The 25,631-nt window shown below is 36.8% G+C and overlaps 1 protein-coding gene across 1 annotated transcript; it reads left to right on the plus strand.

Moving 5' to 3' along the window:
* The first annotated feature begins 10,605 nt into the window (after positions 1-10,605).
* Positions 10,606-25,230, plus strand: ALX1 (ALX homeobox 1). Its single transcript, XM_088453748.1, has 4 exons — positions 10,606-10,924; positions 13,159-13,463; positions 18,956-19,084; positions 24,324-25,230. The coding sequence occupies exons 1-4, from the start codon at positions 10,693-10,695 to the stop codon at positions 24,642-24,644; spliced, it is 987 nt and encodes a 328-aa protein (XP_088309874.1). The 5' UTR covers positions 10,606-10,692; the 3' UTR covers positions 24,645-25,230.
* The last annotated feature ends 401 nt before the right edge of the window (positions 25,231-25,631 follow it).

The following is a 25,631-nucleotide window of genomic DNA, read 5'->3' on the forward strand; positions in this document are numbered from 1 at the left end:
GCACAGACAACCAGTGACGATTTACCATACAGCAATCCCAGCACAGACAACCAGTGACAATACAACAATCACAGCACAGACAACCAGTGACGATTTACCATACAACAATCCCAGCACAGACAACCAGTGACGATTTACCATACAGCAATCCCAGCACAGACAACCAGTGACAATTTACCATACAGCAATCCCAGCACAGACAACCAGTGACAATTTACCATACAGCAATCCCAGCACAGACAACCAGTGACGATTTACCATACAGCAATCCCAGCACAGACAACCAGTGACAATTTACCATACAGCAATCCCAGCACAGACAACCAGTGACAATTTACCATACAGCAATCCCAGCACAGACAACCAGTGACGATTTACTGTACAGCAATCCCAGCACAGACAACCAGTGACAATACAACAATCACAGCACAGACAACCAGTGACGATTTACCATACAGCAATCCCAGCACAGACAACCAGTGACAATTTACCATACAGCAATCCCAGCACAGACAACCAGTGACAATTTACCATACAGCAATCCCAGCACAGACAACCAGTGACGATTTACCATACAGCAATCCCAGCACAGACAACCAGTGACAATACAACAATCACAGCACAGACAACCAGTGACAATTTACCATACAGCAATCCCAGCACAGACAACCAGTGACAATTTACCATACAGCAATCCCAGCACAGACAACCAGTGACGATTTACCATATAGCAATCCCAGCACAGACAACCAGTGACGAATTACCATATAGCAATCTCAGCACAGACAACCAGTGATGATTTACCATATAGTAATCTCAGCACAGACAACCAGTGATGATTTACCATACAGCAATCCCAGCACAGACAACCAGTGACGATTTACTGTACAGCAATCCCAGCACAGACAACCAGTGACAATTTACCATACAGCAATCCCAGCACAGACAACCAGTGACAATTTACCATACAGCAATCCCAGCACAGACAACCAGTGACGATTTACCATACAGCAATCCCAGCACAGACAACCAGTGACGATTTACTGTACAGCAATCCCAGCACAGACAACCAGTGACAATACAACAATCACAGCACAGACAACCAGTGACAATTTACCATACAGCAATCCCAGCACAGACAACCAGTGACAATTTACCATACAGCAATCCCAGCACAGACAACCAGTGACGATTTACCATATAGCAATCCCAGCACAGACAACCAGTGAAAATTTACCATACAGTAATCACAGCACAGACAACCAGTGACCATTTACCATAGAGCAATCCCAGCACAGACAACTAGTGACGATTTACCATATGGCAATCCCAACACAGACAACCAGTGACGATTTACCATATGGCAATCCCAGCACAGACAACCAGTGAAAATTTATCGTACAGCAATCCCAGCACAGACAACCAGTGACGAATTACCATACAGCAATCTCAGCACAGACAACCAGTGACAATTTACCATATAGTAATCTCAGCACAGACAACCAGTGACGATTTACCATACAGCAATCCCAGCACAGACAACCAGTGACAATTTACCATACAGCAATCCCAGCACAGACAACCAGTGACGATTTACCATATAGCAATCCCAGCACAGACAACCAGTGAAAATTTACCGTACAACAATCCCAGCACAGACAACCAGTGACGATTTACCATATAGCAATCCCAGCACAGACAACCAGTGAAAATTTACCGTACAGCAATCCCAGCACAGACAACCAGTGACGAATTACCATATAGCAATCTCAGCACAGACAACCAGTGACTATTTACCATACAGCAATCCCAGCACAGACAACCAGTGACAATTTACCATACAGCAATCCCAGCACAGACAACCAGTGACCATTTAAAAAACATCAATCCCAGCACAGACAACCAGTGACAATTTACCATACAGCAATCCCAGCACAGACAACCAGTGACCATTTACCATTCAGCAATCCAAGCACAGGCAACACGTGAAATTATACCATACAGCAATCCCAACACAGACAACCAGTGACGAATTACTATACAGCAGTCCCAGCACAGACAACCATTGACGATTTACCATACAGCAATCCCAGCACAGACAACCAGTGACGATTTACCATACGGCAATTCCAGCACAGACAACCAGTGACGATTTACCATATGGCAATCCCAGCACAGACAACCAGTGACGATTTACCATATGGCAAACCCAGCACAGACAACCAGTGACGATTTACCATACGGCAATCCCAGCACAGACAACCAGTGACGATTTACCATAGAGCAATCCCAGCACAGACAACCAGTGACGATTTACCATATGGCAATCCCAACACAGACAACCAGTGACGATTTACCATATGGCAATTCCAGCACAGACAACCAGTGACGATTTACCATATGGCAATCCCAGCACAGACAACCAGTGACGATTTACCATATAGCAATCCCAGCACAGACAACCAGTGAAAATTTACCGTACAGCAATCCCAGCACAGACAACCAGTGACGATTTACCATATAGCAATCCCAGCACAGACAACCAGTGAAAATTTACCGTACAGCAATCCCAGCACAGACAACCAGTGACGAATTACCATATAGCAATCTCAGCACAGACAACCAGTGACAATTTACCATACAGCAATCCCAGCACAGACAACCAGTGACAATTTACCATACAGCAATCCCAGCACAGACAACCAGTGACCATTTAAAAAACATCAATCCCAGCACAGACAACCAGTGACAATTTACCATACAGCAATCCCAGCACAGACAACCAGTGACCATTTACCATTCAGCAATCCCAGCACAGGCAACACGTGAAATTATACCATACAGCAATCCCAACACAGACAACCAGTGACGAATTACTATACAGCAGTCCCAGCACAGACAACCATTGACGATTTACCATACAGCAATTCCAGCACAGACAACCAGTGACGATTTACCATATGGCAATCCCAGCACAGACAACCAGTGACGATTTACCATATGGCAAACCCAGCACAGACAACCAGTGACGATTTACCATACGGCAATCCCAGCACAGACAACCAGTGACGATTTACCATAGAGCAATCCCAGCACAGACAACTAGTGACGATTTACCATATGGCAATCCCAACACAGACAACCAGTGACGATTTACCATATGGCAATTCCAGCACAGACAAGCAGTGACGATTTACCATATGGCAATCCCAGCACAGACAACCTGTGACGATTTACCATATGGCAATCCCAGCACAGACAACCAGTGACAATTTACCATACAGCAATCCCAGCACAGACAACCAGTGACGATTTACCATACAGCAATCCCAGCACAGACAACCAGTGACAATTTACCATACAGCAATCCCAGCACAGACAACCAGTGACGATTTACTATACAGCAATCCCAGCACAGACAACCAGTGACGATTTACCATACAGCAATCCCAGCACAGACAACCAGTGACGATTTACCATACAGCAATCCCAGCACAGACAACCAGTGACGATTTACCATATGGCAATCCCAGCACAGACAACCAGTGACAATTTACCATACAGCAATCCCAGCACAGACAACCAGTGACGATTTACCATACAGCAATCCCAGCACAGACAACCAGTGACGATTTACCATACAGCAATCCCAACACAGACAACCAGTGACGATTTACCATCTGGCAATCCCAGCACAGACTACCAGTGACAATTTACCATATGGCAATCTCAGCACAGACAGCCAGTGAAAATTTATCATACAGCTATACCAATACAAACAATGAAAATTTACCATTCATCAATCCCAGCACAGACAACTATCTTGAATATTTCTTTTTTTCAGGAATTGAATTCTTCAAAGGTAAAGCTCAAATAAGTTACTATATATATATATATATATATATATATATATATATATATATATATATATTACATTCAAGTTCCAAAGGGCGACACTCGAGGCGTCTTCTTAAATCAATCATGTAGTCAGTTACTTGATTTTTCAACGTTTCAGAATTCTTTATTTGGTTATTTTACCTGGAAAACTTGTACATTTATGGGACACTTGTATATCTGTAGGACAAAAAAGAAATGAAGAAAAAAAAATATAGAAAGTGGTTTACTATCTGAGGTTAACTGACAATGCCCAGATATTCCCATTTGTTGGATAGTAGCTTATTTCCTAATATGAATTTTATCCACCAGTGCAACTTTGTTTTACATTCAGATACATTGGGAAATATTACTTGGAGTGTAAAATATAGCACATTAACATTCCAAAATATAATAATAATAATAATAATAATAATAATAGTTATTAATAATATTCATATTTAGGTGAAAACGTTAATTCCTTACTTTATAGCTGTCGGTTAATGTACGATCACTCAGATAAACATGAGTCCAATACGTTAATACGTCCGCCTTATATCAGGCAAATAAATAATCGTGAGTTATAAATTCAGAAAATACTTATCATCTTTGTATTGTTTATACATTTACCTGGGAGAAATCATTACACTGTGGCTATTTTTGAGGATTGATGATTTTTTTTTTTAAAAACAAAACTTAATGGGGATTGCTTACAGACATTTCAATGTTATACAGAAATCTTTTAAAATTCGGTTGCGCTAATAGTATTGAATTTGTAGTTCTCAGTGTAATAGTATTTCAATTATCTATAGTTGACAATTCGCTGTAGTCATAGTGATTTTCTTTAGACAAGAAGTTATTCCGTATATGTGCACACACCACTGGCCACCTAAATGTAATGATTTAGGCGATATGAAAATGAATGGCATTTTAAAACATATCCATTTCTAAATTGATAAAAGTAAATGGTTCCAAATAAAACGTATTCAATACTAAACACATAAAATGCAATTCAATATTTGTAAGCATATTATCACACGTAAGTAACATAACAGGAAGCTATAAAATTAAATAAGAGAGCTTGTTCATATACACTATACAGGTAATCCACCCGTTGTGTAAGCAGTAATGTACAGGAATCATACGTTGTTAGACCATTCTTACAGCTTCAATGGGATTATCATTAACTGTATAATATATAAGCAATTTTCCTCATGATAAAAAAATCTAAACAACACAATGACTTGTGTCACAGACAAACTCTATTGCTCCATGCACAGTACTTATAGCTGTCACCGTACGCACGTCAATCGCATTCTGCGTCAACACAGATATGTTTCTCATCAGTCTGTTCCATCTCTCCGGTTAAATTGATTTGTTATAGTTATGTCGATTGCACTCTGCTTTGTCGTCGTAATGACTGCTTTTATACCATCAAAAGGCAGGATTTACTAACTACATGGTACTGCTGATCTACATGGTACTGCTTACGTTGCAGTGTTTAAGTAGTAGCTAGTGTACTGTCTCAGTCCAGCTATCGCAAACGCAGTTCACCTGGTCATAGCACTAACATGTATCTTGTGCCAAGATGCCTCTATATAGACGTTGGGATGGGCACTCTCTTGCATTTGGCAGAATAGCCCAAAAAGCTGCTGCATTCCTGAACGATGTCATTAAGACTAAACAGCAAATTTCACTATAAATCCAGAGTAATGCATCTTACATGTTAATGGACACATCTGGTGTTTAACTAAGCAGAACATGACTGCTGTGCCTTCTTGTACAGCCTAGGTGGAATTGTTCTCACTGCTGTGTAGTCAGTGGGATACTCTCCACAGAAGTGTGCTATGGTTTGTGCAACCTCCAGTTGTCCTGTCACTAAATAATATCTCACTGGGCAAGCAGCATCTCCATGGAAATCTACGTTTATTTTGCCAAGTCCATATCACAGAAAGAACGCTGTATTATACCATGAATCTGGGGATTTATCTTATTGCCAACATCAACATTTCCATGGAAATCTTAAAATGTGTTGTTTTTCTAATGTGGATGGGACTGTAGCTGAAGTTTGGCTAAGTCAGGGAGCAGCTAATGCTGGCACCTTGTTCAGAAAGAGACTTAACTGTCAAGCTTTGCTCATCCCCAGCATACACACGTCTTTCCTCAGATCACATCCTTGCATGAGGCAGACATCAATATATTATAAAACGTATCAAGCACTTTTTTATGTTTAATTAGTTTGTTGCAAAATATATACTGACCTATGACACCCAAATCACCTTTTGTAGAATATTTGTATGACTCTTCCACTCTTGTAGCTGGTAAGGAGGCCAACGTCCTGGAGACCGCACATGTCCTGAGTTGGAGAATGGTGCAAGATACAGTGTAGTTACCCTCTTATTTTGAGGCCACATGAGAGGAGCCTGTATATTGAATAAGGTCTATTTCACAGGCTCATCCCGGAGGAAGTACAGGGATTTCTACAGATCTCATCAAGGAGAAGGCGCATACCACAGAAAACAACATCAAAAAAGTTAAAGCCCTATCTGGAAAACGGTGACAGGAAGATGAAATGGTTGGAGATAAATGGCTTCAGTGACTGTGCCATGTGTGGTTGGAATTAGGGGAAATTACTAGAGCTCGGTTTACCTGGTCCTTTTTTACAAGAGCAAATTACTCTTTAACAAGTCCTGCTTGTGATATATAGGGTTGTAATATTTTATAAGGGAAATGAAGAGATCGCTTTGTATTCATTTTTTGAGTAAGCAGTATTTTATTAGAAACACTATTTTATGCACCACTTCAGTGCGTTTCATTGCTTATACTATCAGTTTTATAGCATTTACACATAAACAACTAATTGTGTGGGAAATAAGAGCAAAAGCTACATAAATACAATTTACAAAAAGAGACCATAATTACTGTACTTGAAACAAAGAACACAAAATGAAAACGTTATACGTGAGATATGTAAAAGCAGATTTGCACCAAACTGTCTAAAACAATCTGTTATTTTTCAATATAGCGATATTAAAGAATATCAGAAAATATATATTTTGCCAAAGATCAGTAACAATACTATGACACAGTTTTTATTGGTTGGTACAAACCGGGGGCAATTCCTATATTCAGTCGGCATAAATAATATAATGTATTTGGCTTTGGAGCTACATGATATCAGAGAATGAAAAAATAAGTTACTGTGTTATCCTAAATTATTCAGTATTTAATTTTTCCTAATGTATGGTTTATTTTAAATGCATAACACATTTTTTGATATGTTAACCAATTTCTATATGTAAATGTTTTAGGATAAAAGGCACTTTTAACATGTTAAATTAATATTTAAACATGTATTATGTTTTTAGATATTTCATTACCCTGTTACATTCTACTTACAAGACTGTCATTGATTAGTTAATTAAACGTGTTTCAAATTGAATACATTATTAATAGTCTGTATTTATTTACCGTGCTCAGAGCGGCATATTTACTTTACATCCTCTAAGGTCGCAATCAAACCACAGCTAATGATATTGAATTCTCCAGACCTTGAATACTGCAATCATAAACCACCATGTATGTGGTCTTACCGTGCTGTTATCACATCATCTATGTATACAATAATGAAATAATTCTAAATTAAGATAGTTAATGATACTGTAATGCATGAATGGTTTCTTGATTCTGATCCAAAGGACACATCCTATTGTTATGCATCATCTACGCTGTAGTTCAGTAGAACCTAGTATTGTCTGATTGTAGGCTTCATTTCAGTGGAGTGGGGGAAAGCTCCAGCTCCAGCTACAGCATAGTATTGCTAGGAGGTATACCCGAGTCTACGATCCTAGGTAACTATCCTCTAGATACAATAGAACTTTTTGTGTGTGCGGCAGGTTTGTGCTCTGGGTATTATGCATTAATAGTTTTCTGTGCTGTTAGCTCAGTCTAGACTCTGGAAAAACTTAATTCTGGAATTGACCGATTCAATAGATCTCCAGAAATAGGAATCTTTCAAAGTCTTATAAACTTCTAAAAGTGAGAATTTTGCTGTTACGACTGTCCGTCTCCATAGTATCTTATTTCCAGAAATTCGAGGATTTCTCACTCATTTATAGAACTGAAAGATAATTTGGCTATTATCATCTGATTTATAGTACTGGGATCCTACCCAGCATGTTTTATCCGTATTTCTAGAGTGGTCCCTCAGAATATAATTCACTGCAGTTCCAAAATTGGAGGTTTATCTAATTTTTTTAATTAAAATAATGTCAAGAATCTCGAAATTCTGATCTCATTACTAGAATGGTATTTCCTGTAAAGATCATTAGAATTATTTTAACTATCCCCATTTTTCTCTTGTCTAATTTCTACGTCTGCTACTTCAGCTACTTCCAAATAACGGGGATGTTTCAAGCCTTGGGAGTTACAGTAAACATTTTATTAAATTGCACAACAATTGGTTAGATATCACTATGGATAGATCTAATAGCTTAGTCCTGTTATCATGTACAATGAGGTGAGAAGGAAAAGGGCATCGACCTGTCTATTTTTCATTGACAGTGGCACTGACAGGTTTTCATCTTAACCCGATTCATCATTAAAATGATTAATTGCTGTCTGATCCTAGAACTGGAACTAGACTGTATCGTACTAATGCCTATTCCTAAATCCAGTAAATCATAATGACTGAATATTTTCCACAGTGAGTAGAAGCACTGAAGCACAGTCTTAAAACAGCGATAGAGAGAGAGAGAGAGAGAGAGAGACAGAGAGAGAGAGATTGAGAGAGAGAGAGAAACAGCTCTCTGGGTGCATTGGTAAGCACCTAAGCACCCCAATATTTGTGCTGCCTCTAACCTTGTCAATGGCATTTGTATGGGGGATGGGGTGTTACTTGAGCACCCTCTATCGTTTCTAAATTTTGCTCTTAAATAGTCTTTGTGTGAATTTCATGAGAAGTCGTTAGATCTAAGTGAGCAATACCATAGTAGCACTACAATGTGGTAAGTTGGATACAATGTTCTAAAAGCAGGAAAACAAACAGACAAACAAACAAACGAAAAAACCCTTTGTAGCAATAGTTTATCAATAGTATAATATGCTGTAATATAGATTGTTTGTTGAAATAGTTTAGTCCAAAATATCCCAGTCTTTTTACACACTGAACTCCACATTTCTAGAATGATATTCCCTGAGCAGCATTAATCACAATTATCAAAGGTAAAGTGGGGTCTGGTCAGCAGCTCCCTGCAGTTTACTAGATCCCTTGTAAAGCTTGTGGCCTTATTGCGATAAAAGCTCACTGTTGGGCTCCACATGTGAATTCCCTTGTAAATGACACCCCGCCTTTCTGAGGAGAGATTTATAAAGCTCTTAGGGCAGCGACTGTTAAACATTTCTGCCACAAACAGAGGTTCCAGACAAATCAGTATTTGTGTATATGATAAGCACCCTATACATAGTAAGGAGGTAATGACTGACTACCTATATCATATATGTTGTATGATATGTACATCAAGACACCAATATATTATGTTGCATTAGTTAAACAATAAAGTCCAAGTTGATTAGATATTGTATTTACTGCTGCGATATACTGCAGAAATGTCCGATTCCACCCTATACACAAAATTACACAGAAATAGCAAATGCTCTACAATAAATACAATAAAATGTGATTATCTACTAAAGTATTTTATATTTGCAAGAGCTAAACTACAGTAGAGGGATGACAGGAAAGCTTCACTACCAGAATTATTAATCCCCATTTAGGCAGCCATATAAAATAAAATGGCATATACTGTTGATTTATTCCCAATACTTCTAATACTATCTTATATATCATGCAGCATATAGTAGCTCTATAATACAAAGCCCAACACGCAGAAAAAATACTAACAAACACCAACAAACAATATTTACGTTGAGTTTAATGTTGATCTTTGGTAAAAAGTTTTGCAAAGTCTCCACAGTGTACATATAGATAGGCAGACAGACAGACGGACCGACCAAGACCGATGCACCGATATATATCACATACGTTTTATTGAATATACCGTTATATAATTTACGTCTTACCATACCAATCCAGAGATGTTTTTCTTGGGTTCTTTCAAAATTCGAGATGGATGATAAAGAAGCAATATGGAAGTTGAATTAACTTCTGATTTTCACGAAATTATAAAAAAATTAAGCATATAACAGAAACAGATGTATAGCCACATTCATTTAATACATTATATATTAACATAACAATGTATGGCGTAGATCTGATCAATACCAATAGTAAATATAAAATAGAGAATAAAACGTAAAATATTGTTTAAACATATAATTGATGTAAATCTGATGATGCCTGGCGTTTATGCGCATTACTGCTGACTACGAGCGTATAATAAATTATGTGTGTAGCACATTCATGTCCAGTAATGAGCTGTCTGATTTAAATGACATGCTGGAAAATAGGAATGATTTTAGTAATAAAGAAGGTTTCCTTTTTTTTTTACAGAATAGCTTTTGGCTGAAAGAAGATCAGACTGCCTTGGGATAGCAGCCTTGAATCATCCCCTTGTTTGGATTAGATTTAGTGGGTAGGGGAGGGGCGGAGTTACACTCTGCCTGTTTTCATATTCATTAGCAATGGGAGGCTGCTCCAATGCCCCTGCAGCGATGCAGGCTATAAAAGCACTTTCTAATCCCCCCTCTTAGACAAGTACAAATTAACAGGCTCAGCGGCTCAAGCGTCTCTCAGCCTCTCTCATATTATATATATTACAGTACCTATGCTATAAGTGGAGCCCTGCACAACAAGCTCAGATGATTATGGATTTTCTGAGTGAAAAGTTTGCCATGAAGAATCAGACTAGCAAGAACAGTGACTTTTACATGGGAGCTGGGGGCACATTGGAGCACGTTATGGAAACCTTGGACAATGACTCCTTTTACAGCAAAAACTCAGCCAGTAAGTGTGTACAGGCCTTCAGTGCCATTCAGAGGAATGAGCATCATGTTCGGATAGAGCGGAGTTCCCCCTGTCAGGACAGCAATGGTAAGAATTCACCTTCCCTCTTCCCTCTTCCAATCCGACTGCTACACTGTGGGCCTTAGCCTAATGGAATCTGGTAGTGAAAGAGTCAACTAAATGGCATGATCAGCAGATACACTATTACGGCTTACTAATTGTCACCCCTAATTCAATTCATTTGTAAATATAGAACAATCCAATACGTGCAAAGATAACTACTGAACATCACTGGAGTGTTTCAACAATACATTATAGAAATCATCTTCTGGTGAACTGCTGACATGTATATATATATATATATATATATATATATATGTCTAATATAAAATATCCAGTTATACAATGCAAAACATGAGTATAATTTTAATTGTCTAATCCTTTCTTGTGTGGTTTCGTGGAATAGCAGAAATGCTTGATCTCTCTCTCTCGCTCTCTCTCTCCATATGTATATATTATATATATACACATATCTATCTATCTATCTATCTATCTATCTATCTATCTATCTATCTATCTATCTATAACAAACCTGTAATAGGATACAGCAGATGGTAGCTGTGTACAGTCTGTAGTATACCAGGCAGGAGCCCGGCTATATTCATCTTGAAGTCATTAGCCAGGTGAATAGGTTCATGTGTATTTGTATATATTCAGAAACGTTTACTGAGGTAGGAATATTGCCAGGCCAAAATAATAGCAAGCCATAGACGCCATCATATTGATCGTTCCTGGTAATTAATTGATAATAGTCTAGATTTTAAAATAGTAATATATCACTCTGATGTAACTTTAATCATATATTAATTGCACATTGTTTCTACAATAAAAAGGTGAACTATAGTGTAAGGAAAACAATTAAAAAAAGTTTTAACTTCACAAACACATGTAAGGAAATATTACTTATCTCAACTAGATCATCTAATGCGATAAAGAGATAGAGAGGATGCGCAAATGTTTGGATATATGAGATCATTGCCTGTTCAGAGAAATATATGCATTGTCATACATGTGCTGTTAAGGTTGCATGTAATTCATGCATGTATGATTTTCTTTGGCATTCACTAAATTAATTAACCCAATGCTGTTTTGATAGCTCCCAGTTCTTGTACACTACAACTAAATACTGAGGATTTGGCATGCAGAGCTATTTTCTGGTTAATAATAAAAATCTTCTCATTCACTTTATTATTGTAATATGATTATTTGTATTTAACTGTTTATATTAACACCCACACTGTACCGGCTGTAGCCTGGTCAAAGTTCCATCGCTGTCTTCTTACAGGCGACTTTGTGCTCCCCCTGTACAAGTTATCTTTGCATTGTATTCCCTTAACATATTTGTATTCAGTTTTCTCTCTGTACCCTGTGTGGTCTGCATGACATTAATAAGTGCATGCTCACTGATGTATAAGGAGCATCGTTTCCCTTTGTTGATATCAGCTTTGCAGGTAAATTAAAGGATGTTCTTTACATTCCAGCTAGCTATGCTGTGATATACACAAAGAGCAAGAAGTACAGAACTACTAGAAGAATATAAAATACAGGAGATATTTTACAATCAGGCAAATTAATTTGGATTGATTTTATGCAACATCATATCTCATCTACAGTACATCATTTAGTACACAGCTGCAAACTGTCTCCCCACTATTACTGCTAGTCGCAGGCTGCTCTGCCACCTCAGCGGCTGGAATTCCCAGTCCCACTAACCAGAAAGCCACAGGTTGCCTGCAGCTGATGATGTAGCTGTCCACTGATTATTTTCTCTCAGGTTACAAGGGATCATTGATGGCTTGTAACATGCTGTATCAGATACCCAGCGGCCTGGTACCAGAGAGACTGTGGCTTGTTATTCTTACTGTACTATACCTCCATGTACACATCAGCCAGACCCTCTATATACACACTATATACCGGGGATTATTATCTGCTTTACAAACGACATCATTCAGCATATTCTCCGTTAGTTTATTAACGCTGAAGTGGTATAGTGGATTGTGCACTACAATAAATTGATACAAGCATAACACTACTATTTAAAACACATTTAATCAGTCTCACATGGTACATGAAAGTGTAAGACACGTTGTCAACAGTTCACTCCAAGAAATGAAGATTACAGCACATAAGTATAAATTGCTAGTGAACTGTATATATATATAGATGTGCTGCATTAATGAGCTGATATACTGGTACAGTATGTTGGTAATAAATAGTGTCTCCTTCTTATGTAAACCGGACTACCTTTCCTTTCCTAGTGAACTATGGCATCACCAAAGTGGAAGGCCAGCCTCTCCACACAGAGCTCAGCCGGCCCATAGAGACCTGTTGCAGCCTGCGAGTCTCTCCGGTTAAGGGACTGCAGGACAAAGGGGAGATGGAAGAGCTGGCAGACAAGTGTGACAGCAACGTGTCCAGCAGCAAGAAGAGACGACACCGCACCACATTCACCAGCCTGCAGCTAGAAGAACTGGAAAAGGTTTTCCAGAAGACCCACTACCCTGATGTCTATGTGAGAGAGCAGCTGGCACTAAGGACAGAACTCACAGAGGCGAGAGTACAGGTGGGAGCCAGACAGATTGTATAGTAGCCTCTCTCTCTCTCTCTCTCTCTCTCTCTCTCTCTCTCTCTCTCTCTCTCTCTCTCTTCTCATAAATATCTCTTAACTGTTTATTGTGAAAGTACAAGTTAAAAATACAAGTTCAGAAGCTAAGTAGTGTTCCTTAAATATTTTTGTGTATGTACAAAATATATTTAATTTATTTTAAATACATTTATATACAGTATTTTTATTATTGATTTTTTTTAAGTCAGAGGCTAGTACCAGACGTTCCCAGGTAATTAGGTTATGCAGGGGTGCAGTATCACCTCAGTGCACACTAATGCAAAGCAATAAACATGACACATATGAGCAGGCAGGCTAATCTCCCACTAATAGTAATCACCAAACCCGGGCAGCTCAGTGTAATGGGGGATTTAACTGACTACATGTTTTCCTGTTTTTAATTTTATATTAAAGGCCATAAGGTGGAACATGTGGTAAAAGTTCATTCCCGATTTGCCTTGAAAATAATGGTCATTAAAGATAAAACAGAGCTGTGCCTAGCGCTGGAGTCAGCAGTGTACTCGGGTAATAGGGCTGCCACTAATGGCGATTGTTCATTTAATGGTAGAGAATTATTTATGGGACATATATCTTTCGTTGATAGTTTATTTAGTTCTTCAGCCCTCAATCGCTGACAGGGTTTCGGGGATACGTTATGTGAATATTTTAAACTTTTCTTATAAAGAGTAAAACAGGAAATGTAGTAATATGTATATAATACCTCTCTGGCCTTTACGGAATATAAAGAAAAGCAAAACACACAGAACACGGATAAATCAGTATATATGGATAAAAATGAAAGCAAACACAGGAAAGAAAATACTATTTATATTGATTGCTTTGGGGCATTCGGGGACGTAGGGTATTGGTTATCAGATAGGAAGATGTTTCCAACACGAAAGTATATTTTCCTGATATCATCTCAGGTACAGAAAATCTCCCAGTTACCACAAATAAGTAAGATCACAGAATACACAGAATTATTTTTCAGTCAATGTATAAAAAAACTATAAGGAATATAATGGGATATATATATATATATATATATATATATATATATATATACATATACAGCGCATTAGAGTTTCGAGGGTGAGCCCCAGGATTAACTATCCATAATATTTTTTTCCCAGCTATTATATTCATTTTGTACAATTGCACTGTCAATGTTAAACCCTTGATATATAAAACTACAAGACTGTGATTCCTACATGTGCAAAGTATTTTTAGTTCCGATAGGTGGATGATGTAGTAATGTTTTCATATTACATTTTCTGGAATTGTTCAGTCATCTAAAAGGAATGTCTTTGTGTTAAACTAGATGAACATACTGGCATGAAATGCAGAGGTTTTATCAGCTGTATAGACCATGAATAGGCACTCGTACAGTTGGGCAACCAGAAATCCCAGGATGGCCGGCATAGGTTACATATGCATGGGACTACATAGCAGTACCGTGTATTACAAATACCTGCACTATGCTAGATAACCCACATAAGTGCCCTTTACTTGCAACATATCATTAGATTTAATAGTACCCTCCCTTGTATGCACGGGGAGTAGACTTGAACCTAATTTATCTCGCTGGCTGCCTTTCCTGCTTCACATCAGCGTAGTAATTGGCACCCATTTAAAGGAGATTGTCAAGGTCTTTTACCCCCAGAGAAAGAGCCTCATTACTAAATTCTCCTTACTTGAGCTATCCCCCGGGGAGACTGCAGGAAATATTTTTTCCACCCACTGACATGATGAATACATTTACCGAGCTAATGTTAGCTGTACCTTTTCTACTAGGAATCTATTTCACCATTGCAACATTTATTGTCTCTTGGTAGCAGTACATGTGTTTATTAAGTTGTTTGAAGGTATAATATTGCTACAGTACCTGCCCGATCGCTGCATATGGTGGCGCGCGGAATAACTGGGAGAGCTGATGGTGGAAATTGCCCTCATGATATTACACTTTTACCATGCTGTGCTATGTGTACCTTAAGGGGAGAATTTTTTATTATAGTTTACAGTTTTGGGCTTTGAACTTAATTGAGTTATTTCCTACAAACTCTTTCAACAGCAATACTTCCAGATTAATAGTTGTTGTAGGTAAATACATCATACCAATAAAACCGATTTCAGATGGAAGAAATCTGGTTTCTATTTAGTTAGTGTGATGCAGGCTGTGACAGATCCAATTGTAGGGCCAGAATGACTATCTACTATTGTTGTGCTAAGGGGACAAAACGGGGCATATTACTGTTCCTCTTTGTCCCCACTCCATTATTATTATAAAAAATAAAAAAAGAAGAATGCTGTGTATTTCAGTGTCAATAAAAAACATCCAGTAACTATGTTACTGTTTCTATTTGCAGGTGTATTACATTGTGTTTTAGCAGTAATGTTTACTTTCTTTGTAGATGTGGGCTACCTCTTTCCACATTTTATACCTAACAAAGGCACCAAGCAATAAATGTTTTTTTTTAGCTCATTTTAGTTGTCATAGACTGCTTAGTCCTTGTAACAGGTAAAATATGAATAAATAATATAAACACTATGAAAAAGACTAAAAATGTAATTACAGCAGATAACCATTGCTTGAAATCAGAGAAAGTGCAAGCGATATGTACTTGTAAATTATATACTACAAGAAATATATTGCTATTGCAGTAGAGGCATACATAGTTATAGATTGTAAGTATGCAAGCAGTGCCCTCTTACCACTTTGTCTGTCTTGTCATTCTCTTTAATTTCATTACCTGTTTTGTTCACAATTGTAAACCCAACAGAGTATGGTGGTCCTATACTGTATACGTAAATAATAATAATAAAAAAACTTTATTGCTCATGAAGACCTATTGTAAACCTTCTATGCCTGGTAATATTACTTGGTCATTTGAGTCCTCAAGATGTTTTAATAGATTCAATAAAAATAGTGCTAGTTCAGTAACTAAATGTTTGGTATAAAAGTAAAATAGTAAATACATTTATAGATAAAACATTGTAAATTATATGAAAAAAGATAAACAAAGGCCAAATGTTAATTTCTATAAAAATGCTATTACCATGAATATAAGATCTGCCTTTCACCTCCATATTGCCCTCTTTCTCTATACACATTTATGGTGGATTGATAATGTATTCTAAAGTATATTTGCCTTGCAGTATTATTTCAATACCATTTTATCTCAAGCTTCATGTCAGTTTTGGAGCCAAGTTGTTATTAAAAACATATCATTGGTTCTCGAGTGCAGCAAGGTGCAAAAACTCAACACGTTTTGTTAATAAAAATTCCATTTAATATCATTATATTTTATTTGATACATTTGACCTTATCGGCCCATTGCTGCATTAAAAAAGGGATCTGGCCACAGAGGTAGTCTCAACTCAGAAATATTAATATTTAAGATAGATTATATGTTACTGTGAGAAAATAATTTTGCTACATGAACTCATTGTTATGTAAAATGTTTACATAGACAGACATTAAGATACCCAACCTGGAATGTTCTGTTTTCAAATGAAGCAGACACAGTACAGATTTCTTTTATATCCTGGCACAGTAGGGGGGCTATGGAGACTTTATGAATTTAAAAGTGCAAAGGAAAATCAATTTTTGTTAACAACACATATATTGTTAGATATCGTTAGGGGGTGATTTAGTAACGTGCATAGCTTTTGCCAGTATTATGTATTTATATTTGCTTTTATCTCGTCCAACCTTCCTTGGGAAAAAAGAAACAGCCCCTGTTGTCCTCAAACGTGTACTCATGTCTCACAAGCTGGGGAAAGTAATGTCTTTTACTAGACCACCTTAAATTCCTGCAAGGTAGATGAAGTAATATACTCTATAGGAGAAAACTATTATTGCAAGTCAATTTTCCATTGAAACACACTTTTCAACCTACAGTTTGAAAGTTATAGTTTGAAAGTTAAAGGGGTCTATTTACTAAGCAGTGTTAGGAGACAGAGTGAAAAGTGATAAGTCTGTGATAAGATACCAGCCAATCAGCTCCCAACTGTCATCTCACAGGCTGTGTTTGAAAATGACAGTTGGGAGCTGATTGGCTGGCACCTTATCACTTACTTATCACTTTTCACTCTGTCTCCTAACACTGCTTAGTAAATAGACCCCTAAGTCTTATAGTTAAAAAAAATATTCATGGTGGCAGATAATATGAATTTATGGTGACAAGTCCATTTGGATGAGAACGAATATAGTTTTTCTTTGTCCAAGTTATTGAATCTCTCCTGATACCTTTATAACTTGTAATAAGCTGAATTTGTTATCCATGGTACCTCTTCTAGGGCTCTTGGGGGATATGTATCAAACCTCTAAGAGAGATAAAGTGAGAGAGAGATAAAATACACCAACCAGTGTCTAACTGTCAAATTTCAAACACAGTGTGTAAAATGGCAGTTAGAAGCTGATTGGTTGGTACTTTATCTATCTCCATTTTATCTCTCTCCAAGGTTTGATATTTCTCCCCCCAGAGAAAGGTAGGGAGTGATTCACATATGTGCATTTTTGGTTGCTTCCATGACATTTTGTCACATGGGGTTTGGACACAGTTCTTTGATGTGGTTTTTGGTGGGGGTAGGCATGGAGAAAGCAGGGCAAACTTAATATTTAAAATAAAACAGATATCGGAAATCAACAGGATAAATCTTAAAAGGACAAAACAGAACCTGGTTTTGGTTCTATTTGACAGCATGCGGTTTGGTGAGTGGCTATCTGGAAAATTGGGACGAGGTTAAAAAAAATCACATGCTGTCAAGAAGATAACATGCAGAAAATTCAACTATTATCTGCAATTTCCTCCTTTTTTTGTTGAAGGGATAATAAAAAAAGAGGTTTGTGACTGTTTAGACTGTTAGGGGTATATCTACAAAAGGGTGGGTTTATAGAAGTGGAGATGTTGCCCAAAACAACCAATCAGATTCTAGAAGGTGCTAGATAAATGTTAAGTAGAATCTGATTAGTTGCTATGGGCAACATCTCCACTTCGTAAACTATCACTTTAGTAAATATACCCCTTAGTATTTATATTTCCTACATAATATTTGGAAATGACAAAGTAGTAGTTGTGCATTATACTGTAATTGTTATTTTCACTGAGCTGCAAGGAATTTTATATGTATATGTTATTTAGATAGAATGACTGGCACATACCGTCATATCTTGCCTGCGGCTACTGCTTCGCCGTATTGTGCAAACGGTTTTATTTTCACAAGGCGCCGTTCATGTGAGCTGTGGTTGCATGTATAAGATTGCCAGACACAGCCAGACACCTGAAAGGGCTTGGAGAAACACATTTTGCCACCAGCTATGTTGTCCTATGGTTTAGCTGTGAAAAGGTAAAATCTACAGCAGGATTCAGATATAAATTAGTGGTTAATATATATATTACATTTATCATGCATGATCTTAGTGAGACTTTTTTGTGTATCTTTTTCAGGTTTGGTTTCAAAACCGCAGAGCTAAGTGGAGAAAGAGAGAACGTTATGGTCAGATACAACAAGCCAAAACCCACTTTGCTGCCACTTATGATATCTCTGTTTTACCCAGGAGTGACAGTTACCCACAGGTAATTATAAATAATAATAATAATAGTAGTAATAATAATAATAAGAATAATATGAATAAATATGCATATTTTATTTGCTACAGAAGTACTATGTAAAAATATGTCACAAATAATCAAAGTTATCATTGAAACGTGTTTATGAAGATTTGTAGTCTCTAAAGTTGTGCTTTGTATTTTTCTCATGAGAAAAAAAAATCACCCATAGACAGTATCAGTTAATGATTTCATTAAACTTTCAGGATTAATACAGTAAATCAGTCATACATTGGTATAGTTGCTAGTATTCTGTTTATTTTGAAATCAGCAGACTATAAACATGTATCATCTATAGAATTTGATATGTTTTTAATTCACTTAAAGCTTACCAATAACATTTAATATAAAAAAGTATATAATTAAAATGTAAAAAACTTTTTTTTTTTTTTAAATAAAGTGTCTCCACAGTTGGGATGCAGTAAGTGCAGTATTTAGTTTGGGATTAGGTTGAAGGATTTGTAGCACGTTGTGATGTCATATGAGTCGTTAGGAATTAGTTAAACAACTGTAAGTCTAAATGCTGATTTATGTGCAATTTTAAAATGCACAGTTAATGCTGGTGGAGGCAAAAGGGACTAATATGATTTAATCATTTAGTCATTTAGGCCTCTGTTTACTCTTAGTAGTAACTTAGGGTACAGATACACTTCAGTATTTGGTTGTTCCATACTCATGTACTTATACTAGAACAAAACAAATGTGTTTATTCTTTAGAATTTGAGTGTTCCATTTCTACCTCTCTCCAGGCAACTGAGTTGTTGAGATGGAAGCAAATTAATATTACACCAGTACAAATGGCATATATTTATTCCTATGGTTCTCTTGTTAGTAGTAATTTATTGATGGAGTAAAACAGTATGCTTGTTTTAATTTCAGTGCAAGGTTACATGCAATGGAAATGTATATATCAGATAACTAGAACAGTAGTGCTCTGTACACATTAACACCCTGATCTCTGTGGATTATAATTTTATTTTCATTTTTTTTAAATCATGCAATGTTGTGTGACAACTGCGTAGTCACAACTATGGGCCTGATTCAGCTTTGGGAATAGAGTAAGGTATAGCAAGTAACTGTGCATCTGGGTAAAACCATGCTGCACTGCAGGTGGGGCAGATTTAAAATGTGCAAAGATTTAGATTTGAGAGGGGTGTGTCCAAACTGACATCTAAATTGCAATGTAAAAATAAAGCTGTGCTGTATTTGTGGGCTACATGCAAAATCAGCCAGGATTTATCCTGCATGCAAAATAAAATGTATGTATTTGCACCCCTTTCATTGCAACATGGTTTGTACTAGTTCACAGTTACTTGCTATATCTTACCCTATTCTCAAAGCTGAATCAGGCCCTATGTTCACATATATATGTGTTTAAAAATGCATGTATGCTTTTGATGCTCTTTCTATGCCCTTTGTAGGTTGTTTTCATTGACTACATAAACCCTTTTCTAAAAATTTAGCTATAATGTAGTAAACAAATACAAAAAAAACCAAAAAACAGATTATCCCACTCACTGCCAATGACAATTTTGCATGTTGAATGCAAACATTGGAAAGCTTTATTTTTACACTGCGATTTAAAGAAAAGTTAGGATGCGCTCTCCTCCCAACTCCCATTGTAACAAAGGGACAGTTTGGCTTGGGGCTTATGGTGTAACTACAGTCCAGGTCCCCAGATTATCTTAATTAACCATTGCCGGGTGTCACATCACTGATGCTTCCTGCATATTAGTAGGGGCACTGTGATGCATGGAAATTATTTACCCATATTGTATTGAATGATTAGGTACTAAGGAGGTGCCAATGGGCAAAGCTTAAAATGCGAAGGGAGTAGTGATGTGTGAGCACACATAGTGCAGCACGGGCATATCCGTAAAGTCTTTGGATTGCCAAAAATGATGAAATTCAGATAAAAATTATTATAATTTTGACAAAATGTTGAAAATTTTAACCACTAAAATACTTATTTAATAACATGATTCAAATAGTACAGTATGCTACAACGGACATCAACCAATCAGAGATTGTCTTTGATTAGCCTGCAGTTGTATACTAAATATCTGATACATTTCTATGGTTTATAGCTCATATTTCCAGTTTGCGCTATGTTATTATTATTATTATTATTATTATTAATAAACCCAAAAGTTAGCAACATCTATACTTCAACTATAGACGTATTGTTCAGACCTTTCAATTTTGATGTTCTTTTAATTTTATTTTGCTTGGGCTGTGCTTATGTTTTTATTTATTTTTATTCAGCAATTTTCTCCTGTAAGAACTGGCCTTAATGTATGAGTACATTAGAGGGAAAACAAAATGAATGTTGCCAAATCTTGAGGCACAGCAACCGAAATTCTTTGAGCTCTGAAGTATTTTACTGTAGGTCCTTTGGCTTTGTTGACTGTTGAATAAATAAACAGTTCGATATAAGATAGTATTTTACCTTTGGGGACTTTTTAGGAGAACCTTGGCACCCAGTGGTAAAGTATTGCTTGAAATAACCTTTTCCAGCCAGTACATCTGTTTTCATTTTTTTTGTTTCACTCTTTCAATGACTTTTCTTTATCTACCCTTTCTTCAAATGTAAGATAAACCTTTCCTATGCTTCAAAGAGTTGATGTTAAAAGAGGTACATGTTTTGTTAGTTTTATTATGTTAAATTGCCGTTTGTTGCTAGACAAATCATTTACACGACATTTACTATATATTCTTGTTATTGTCAGTTTTTATAGCAAAATATGCTGTGTGTTTAATAAATTTATATCTAGATTAAATTTACATCTACATTAGAATTGAAAAACAGTTTCAATATCAACACCATAAAAGAAAATGAACAATATATACTCTACCTGTATATATTACAGGTTGAGTCTCCCATATCCAAATATTCCGAATTACGGAATATTCAGAAATACGGAATATTTTTAGCTTGACTGAGATAGTGAAACCTTTGATTTTTGATGGTTCAATGTACACAAACTTTGTTTAAGGCACAAAATTATTAAAAATAAAGTATAACATTACCTATAGGCTGTGTGTATAAGGTGTATATGAAACATAAATAAATTTCATGTATGTACACAAACTTAGTTTGAGCCACAAAAGTATTGAAAATATTGTCTAAAATTACTTTCAGGCTGTGTGTATAAGGTGTATATGAACCGTAAATGCATTCTGTGTTTAGATTTGGGTCCTATTCCTAAGACATTTCAATATGGTATGCAAATATTCCAAAATACGGAATATTCCGATATCCAAAATACCCTTAGCCCCAAGCATTTTGGTTATGGGAGACCCAACCTGTATATTATCTTTATAAAGTGGTAGGACTACAGTAGATGGATTATGGACAATTATGTATACTGCGTCGAGATGATATTTAGCTATGAAAGAGATAGACAAGCTATAGCAGTATTTTTAGGTCTATAGCAGCTGAAAACAAATTGCATAAGCTTGATGTAGTGTATTAGCAAATTGTCATTTAAAACTCATAGGTAATGCACCCTTACTAGGTGGAAAGCTACAGGATAGTCAATTTTACAGCATCTCAAAAATTGTTTAAGTCAGTTAAATTGAGTTTACTACAATAGATAACGAACTAGGTGCAGTATTAGAGGGGGAAAATACAAACGTGTTTCTGGTAAAAAAAATAAAAAAAAATAAATCTCATACTTTTTTAAAGAGTCCTCCCACATCGCAATATATGATTCTGACACATTAGAATTTTTAATTATATATTCTTTATTTTCATTTTTACAACATACAAAATGAATGAGTAGACAAACCATTATGCAATATAGACCAGTGTATGTGATTTTCTCTAAATCATACAGACATAACAGAAATACAATAGATCTACATTTACAAAATGCTGCCCACTTTTGTAAAGTGATTGTATTGTATACATTATAATTTACTGTGTATTATAGCTCTGTAGTAAAATACATTTTGTTAGTCTGGTGTAGATTTTATTGCCTTGATTAAGTTTTGCAGGAGTCAACATGACAATAAAGGTGTTATGTCAACAAATATGTAATCATTAAGTAGGACAGGGGTGAGCGACATGTGGCAATCCAGCTGCTTGTGGAACTACACATTGCAGCATGCCTTAATACAATTTTGCTTAGTGCATGATAAAACTGTATCAGGGCATGCTGTGATGTATAGTTCAACAGCAGATAGAGTGCCACAGGTTGCCTACTCCTGAACTAGAACTTCATCATTCAGTAGTAGGAATACTGTCACAACATGACTTGTGAAAAATAATAAATAAAAATTAAACTGACCCGCTCAAATTTTGTATGACCAGAATATGTAGCATTTTGCAGCCTGTTTCCAGCAGGGTGACATGTAGTTTGATGGGAGGTACATTACAAATCGAACCAAAATTATGTCACAGTGTATCTCAAATCATGATACCTTTAATGTAAACAAACATGCCAGAGATGCTGCTTGATGAATAGTGATAGTTTCAGCAATTCATTGGCAGAATAAAGAAAACGAACAACCAAACAAACAAATAAACAATGTTTTGACACACTTAACAGACATTCATTGGGCAGTTATACACTTGTTTACACGTTATAAGAGCCACAAAATGTTGTTTTGTTCATTGCATGGTTATGTACATCAGTCATTCATTGAAGCTATAGTTATTCATCTAGACAGACTATCATTTGCTTGTACAAAAAATATTTAAAATTTTGAGCAAGAAAACATCTCAGAAGTCATATTTGAAATTACTCATTGCGACAGTCCCATCAATTCTTCTCTTGTTCATCACACTGTAATTTCTTTTTATCCACTAAAAGCATTACTTCGTCACAGCTGTTTTTATGTCACACTATGGACTTCCTTTCATGTAGGCTGTATACAGTGTTCTGAACCATATTGATATCTTCATAGGACTTTTTCTCTTGGAGTTCACAATATGGGGGAGATGTACTAAGCCTTGGAGACTGATAAAGTGGAGAGAGACGTAGAAACCAATCAGCTCCTATCATTTTTCAAACACAGCCTGTATAGTGACAGTTGGAAGCTGATTGGTTGGTACTTCATCTCTCTCCAATTTATCACTCTCCGATAAATCTCCCCCAATGTGCGGATGTGTTTTAGTACTGCTCCCCTTTAAAAATGTGACATTAATATGAAATGACCCTGATTGGTTCTTTTTCAAATATTTTCTTTTCTTTTCTTATAGATGCAGAACAATTTGTGGACAGGGAGCCCGGGTGGAGGATCTGTAGTCCCGTCTTGTATGCTGCCACGAGAACCTTCTTCTTGCATGTCACCTTATTCTCACTCTTCTCGCAGCGATTCTTCATACGCCGGCTTCACAAATCATCAGAATCAATTCAGCCACATGCCACTTAACAATTTCTTCACTGAATCATTATTATCAGGATCTACAAATGGACATTCTTTTGAAGCTAAACCTGAGTTTGAACGGCGGTCATCTAGTATTGCAGTTCTTCGAATGAAAGCCAAAGAACACACAGCAAATATCTCATGGGCTATGTAAATGAAACTTTTTTGTTTAGTAAGTAAAGTGGATACACTTTATTTTGAAATATTTAACACTATATTAAACGGGGGCCTGATTCTGTGCTGCAATTCCAGATGCCTGCGGCAAATGGAATGCTAATGCAATTATATGCCCATATTCTGTGTCTCGTACATTCCTCCATTCACGAAGGAGCCCAGGAGAGCAGCTGGCATCACTATTATCAGCAATTACAACTGCCCCGTGCTAGGTGGAGGAGATCCGTCTGAGTTTGGCGTCCACTTTGCATACGCGCAACACAGAATAGTGAGTGGCTCTGGCTACATACCAGCAACACACCTACGGAACGGTTCTGTTATGTGCGTACACCCTGTTGCCACCCAGTGATGCCTTTTCAGCAACCACAGAGAATCGGCAGATATGCGTACGAGTTGCTTGCTGTGCATGTGCAGATTGTTTGAGAATCGCAAGGTGCGGCCACTTTCAGACTTGTATTCAACCCAGAATCGGGCCTTAAGTGTGCAGATATGCTCCAAACTACAAATCATGTTTGTTTTGTCAATACAACCCTGTAAAGTATTTCCTTTGTAACAAATAAATATAACATGCTATGATCCTAAAGTCTATGTCTTACTTATATTTTAAAATAAACATCTAAAAACAGATGGACAGAGGCGTGAACTGCAGAAATTGATTATAGGTCTTTTTCATTAACATCTTCCTTAGGCAGGAGAGTGCCCCTATGCTGTGCACAGTAGTGAAGGGAATTCCCTCTCATGTGACACCCACGATTACCTTAATATCGCTGTCAGTGCTGCTGTATTTTATAATGCTATTAATTGGACAAGTGCCCATGCCATCGACGTATGTTGTGCCATCACTATTCCCCTCCACTGAGATTATATCCTCCAGCCTTCTTCAAACAAGCTACAGTGGTGATTATGGGACAATGATGGAGCACAGACACATTAATCCTTCTGACTGCTACACAGGCTGGGGGGCACT

Source organism: Taudactylus pleione, unplaced genomic scaffold, assembly GCF_031769625.1.
Source record: "Taudactylus pleione unplaced genomic scaffold, aTauple2 ptg000040l, whole genome shotgun sequence".
NCBI classification, from domain to species: Eukaryota; Metazoa; Chordata; class Amphibia; order Anura; family Myobatrachidae; genus Taudactylus; species Taudactylus pleione.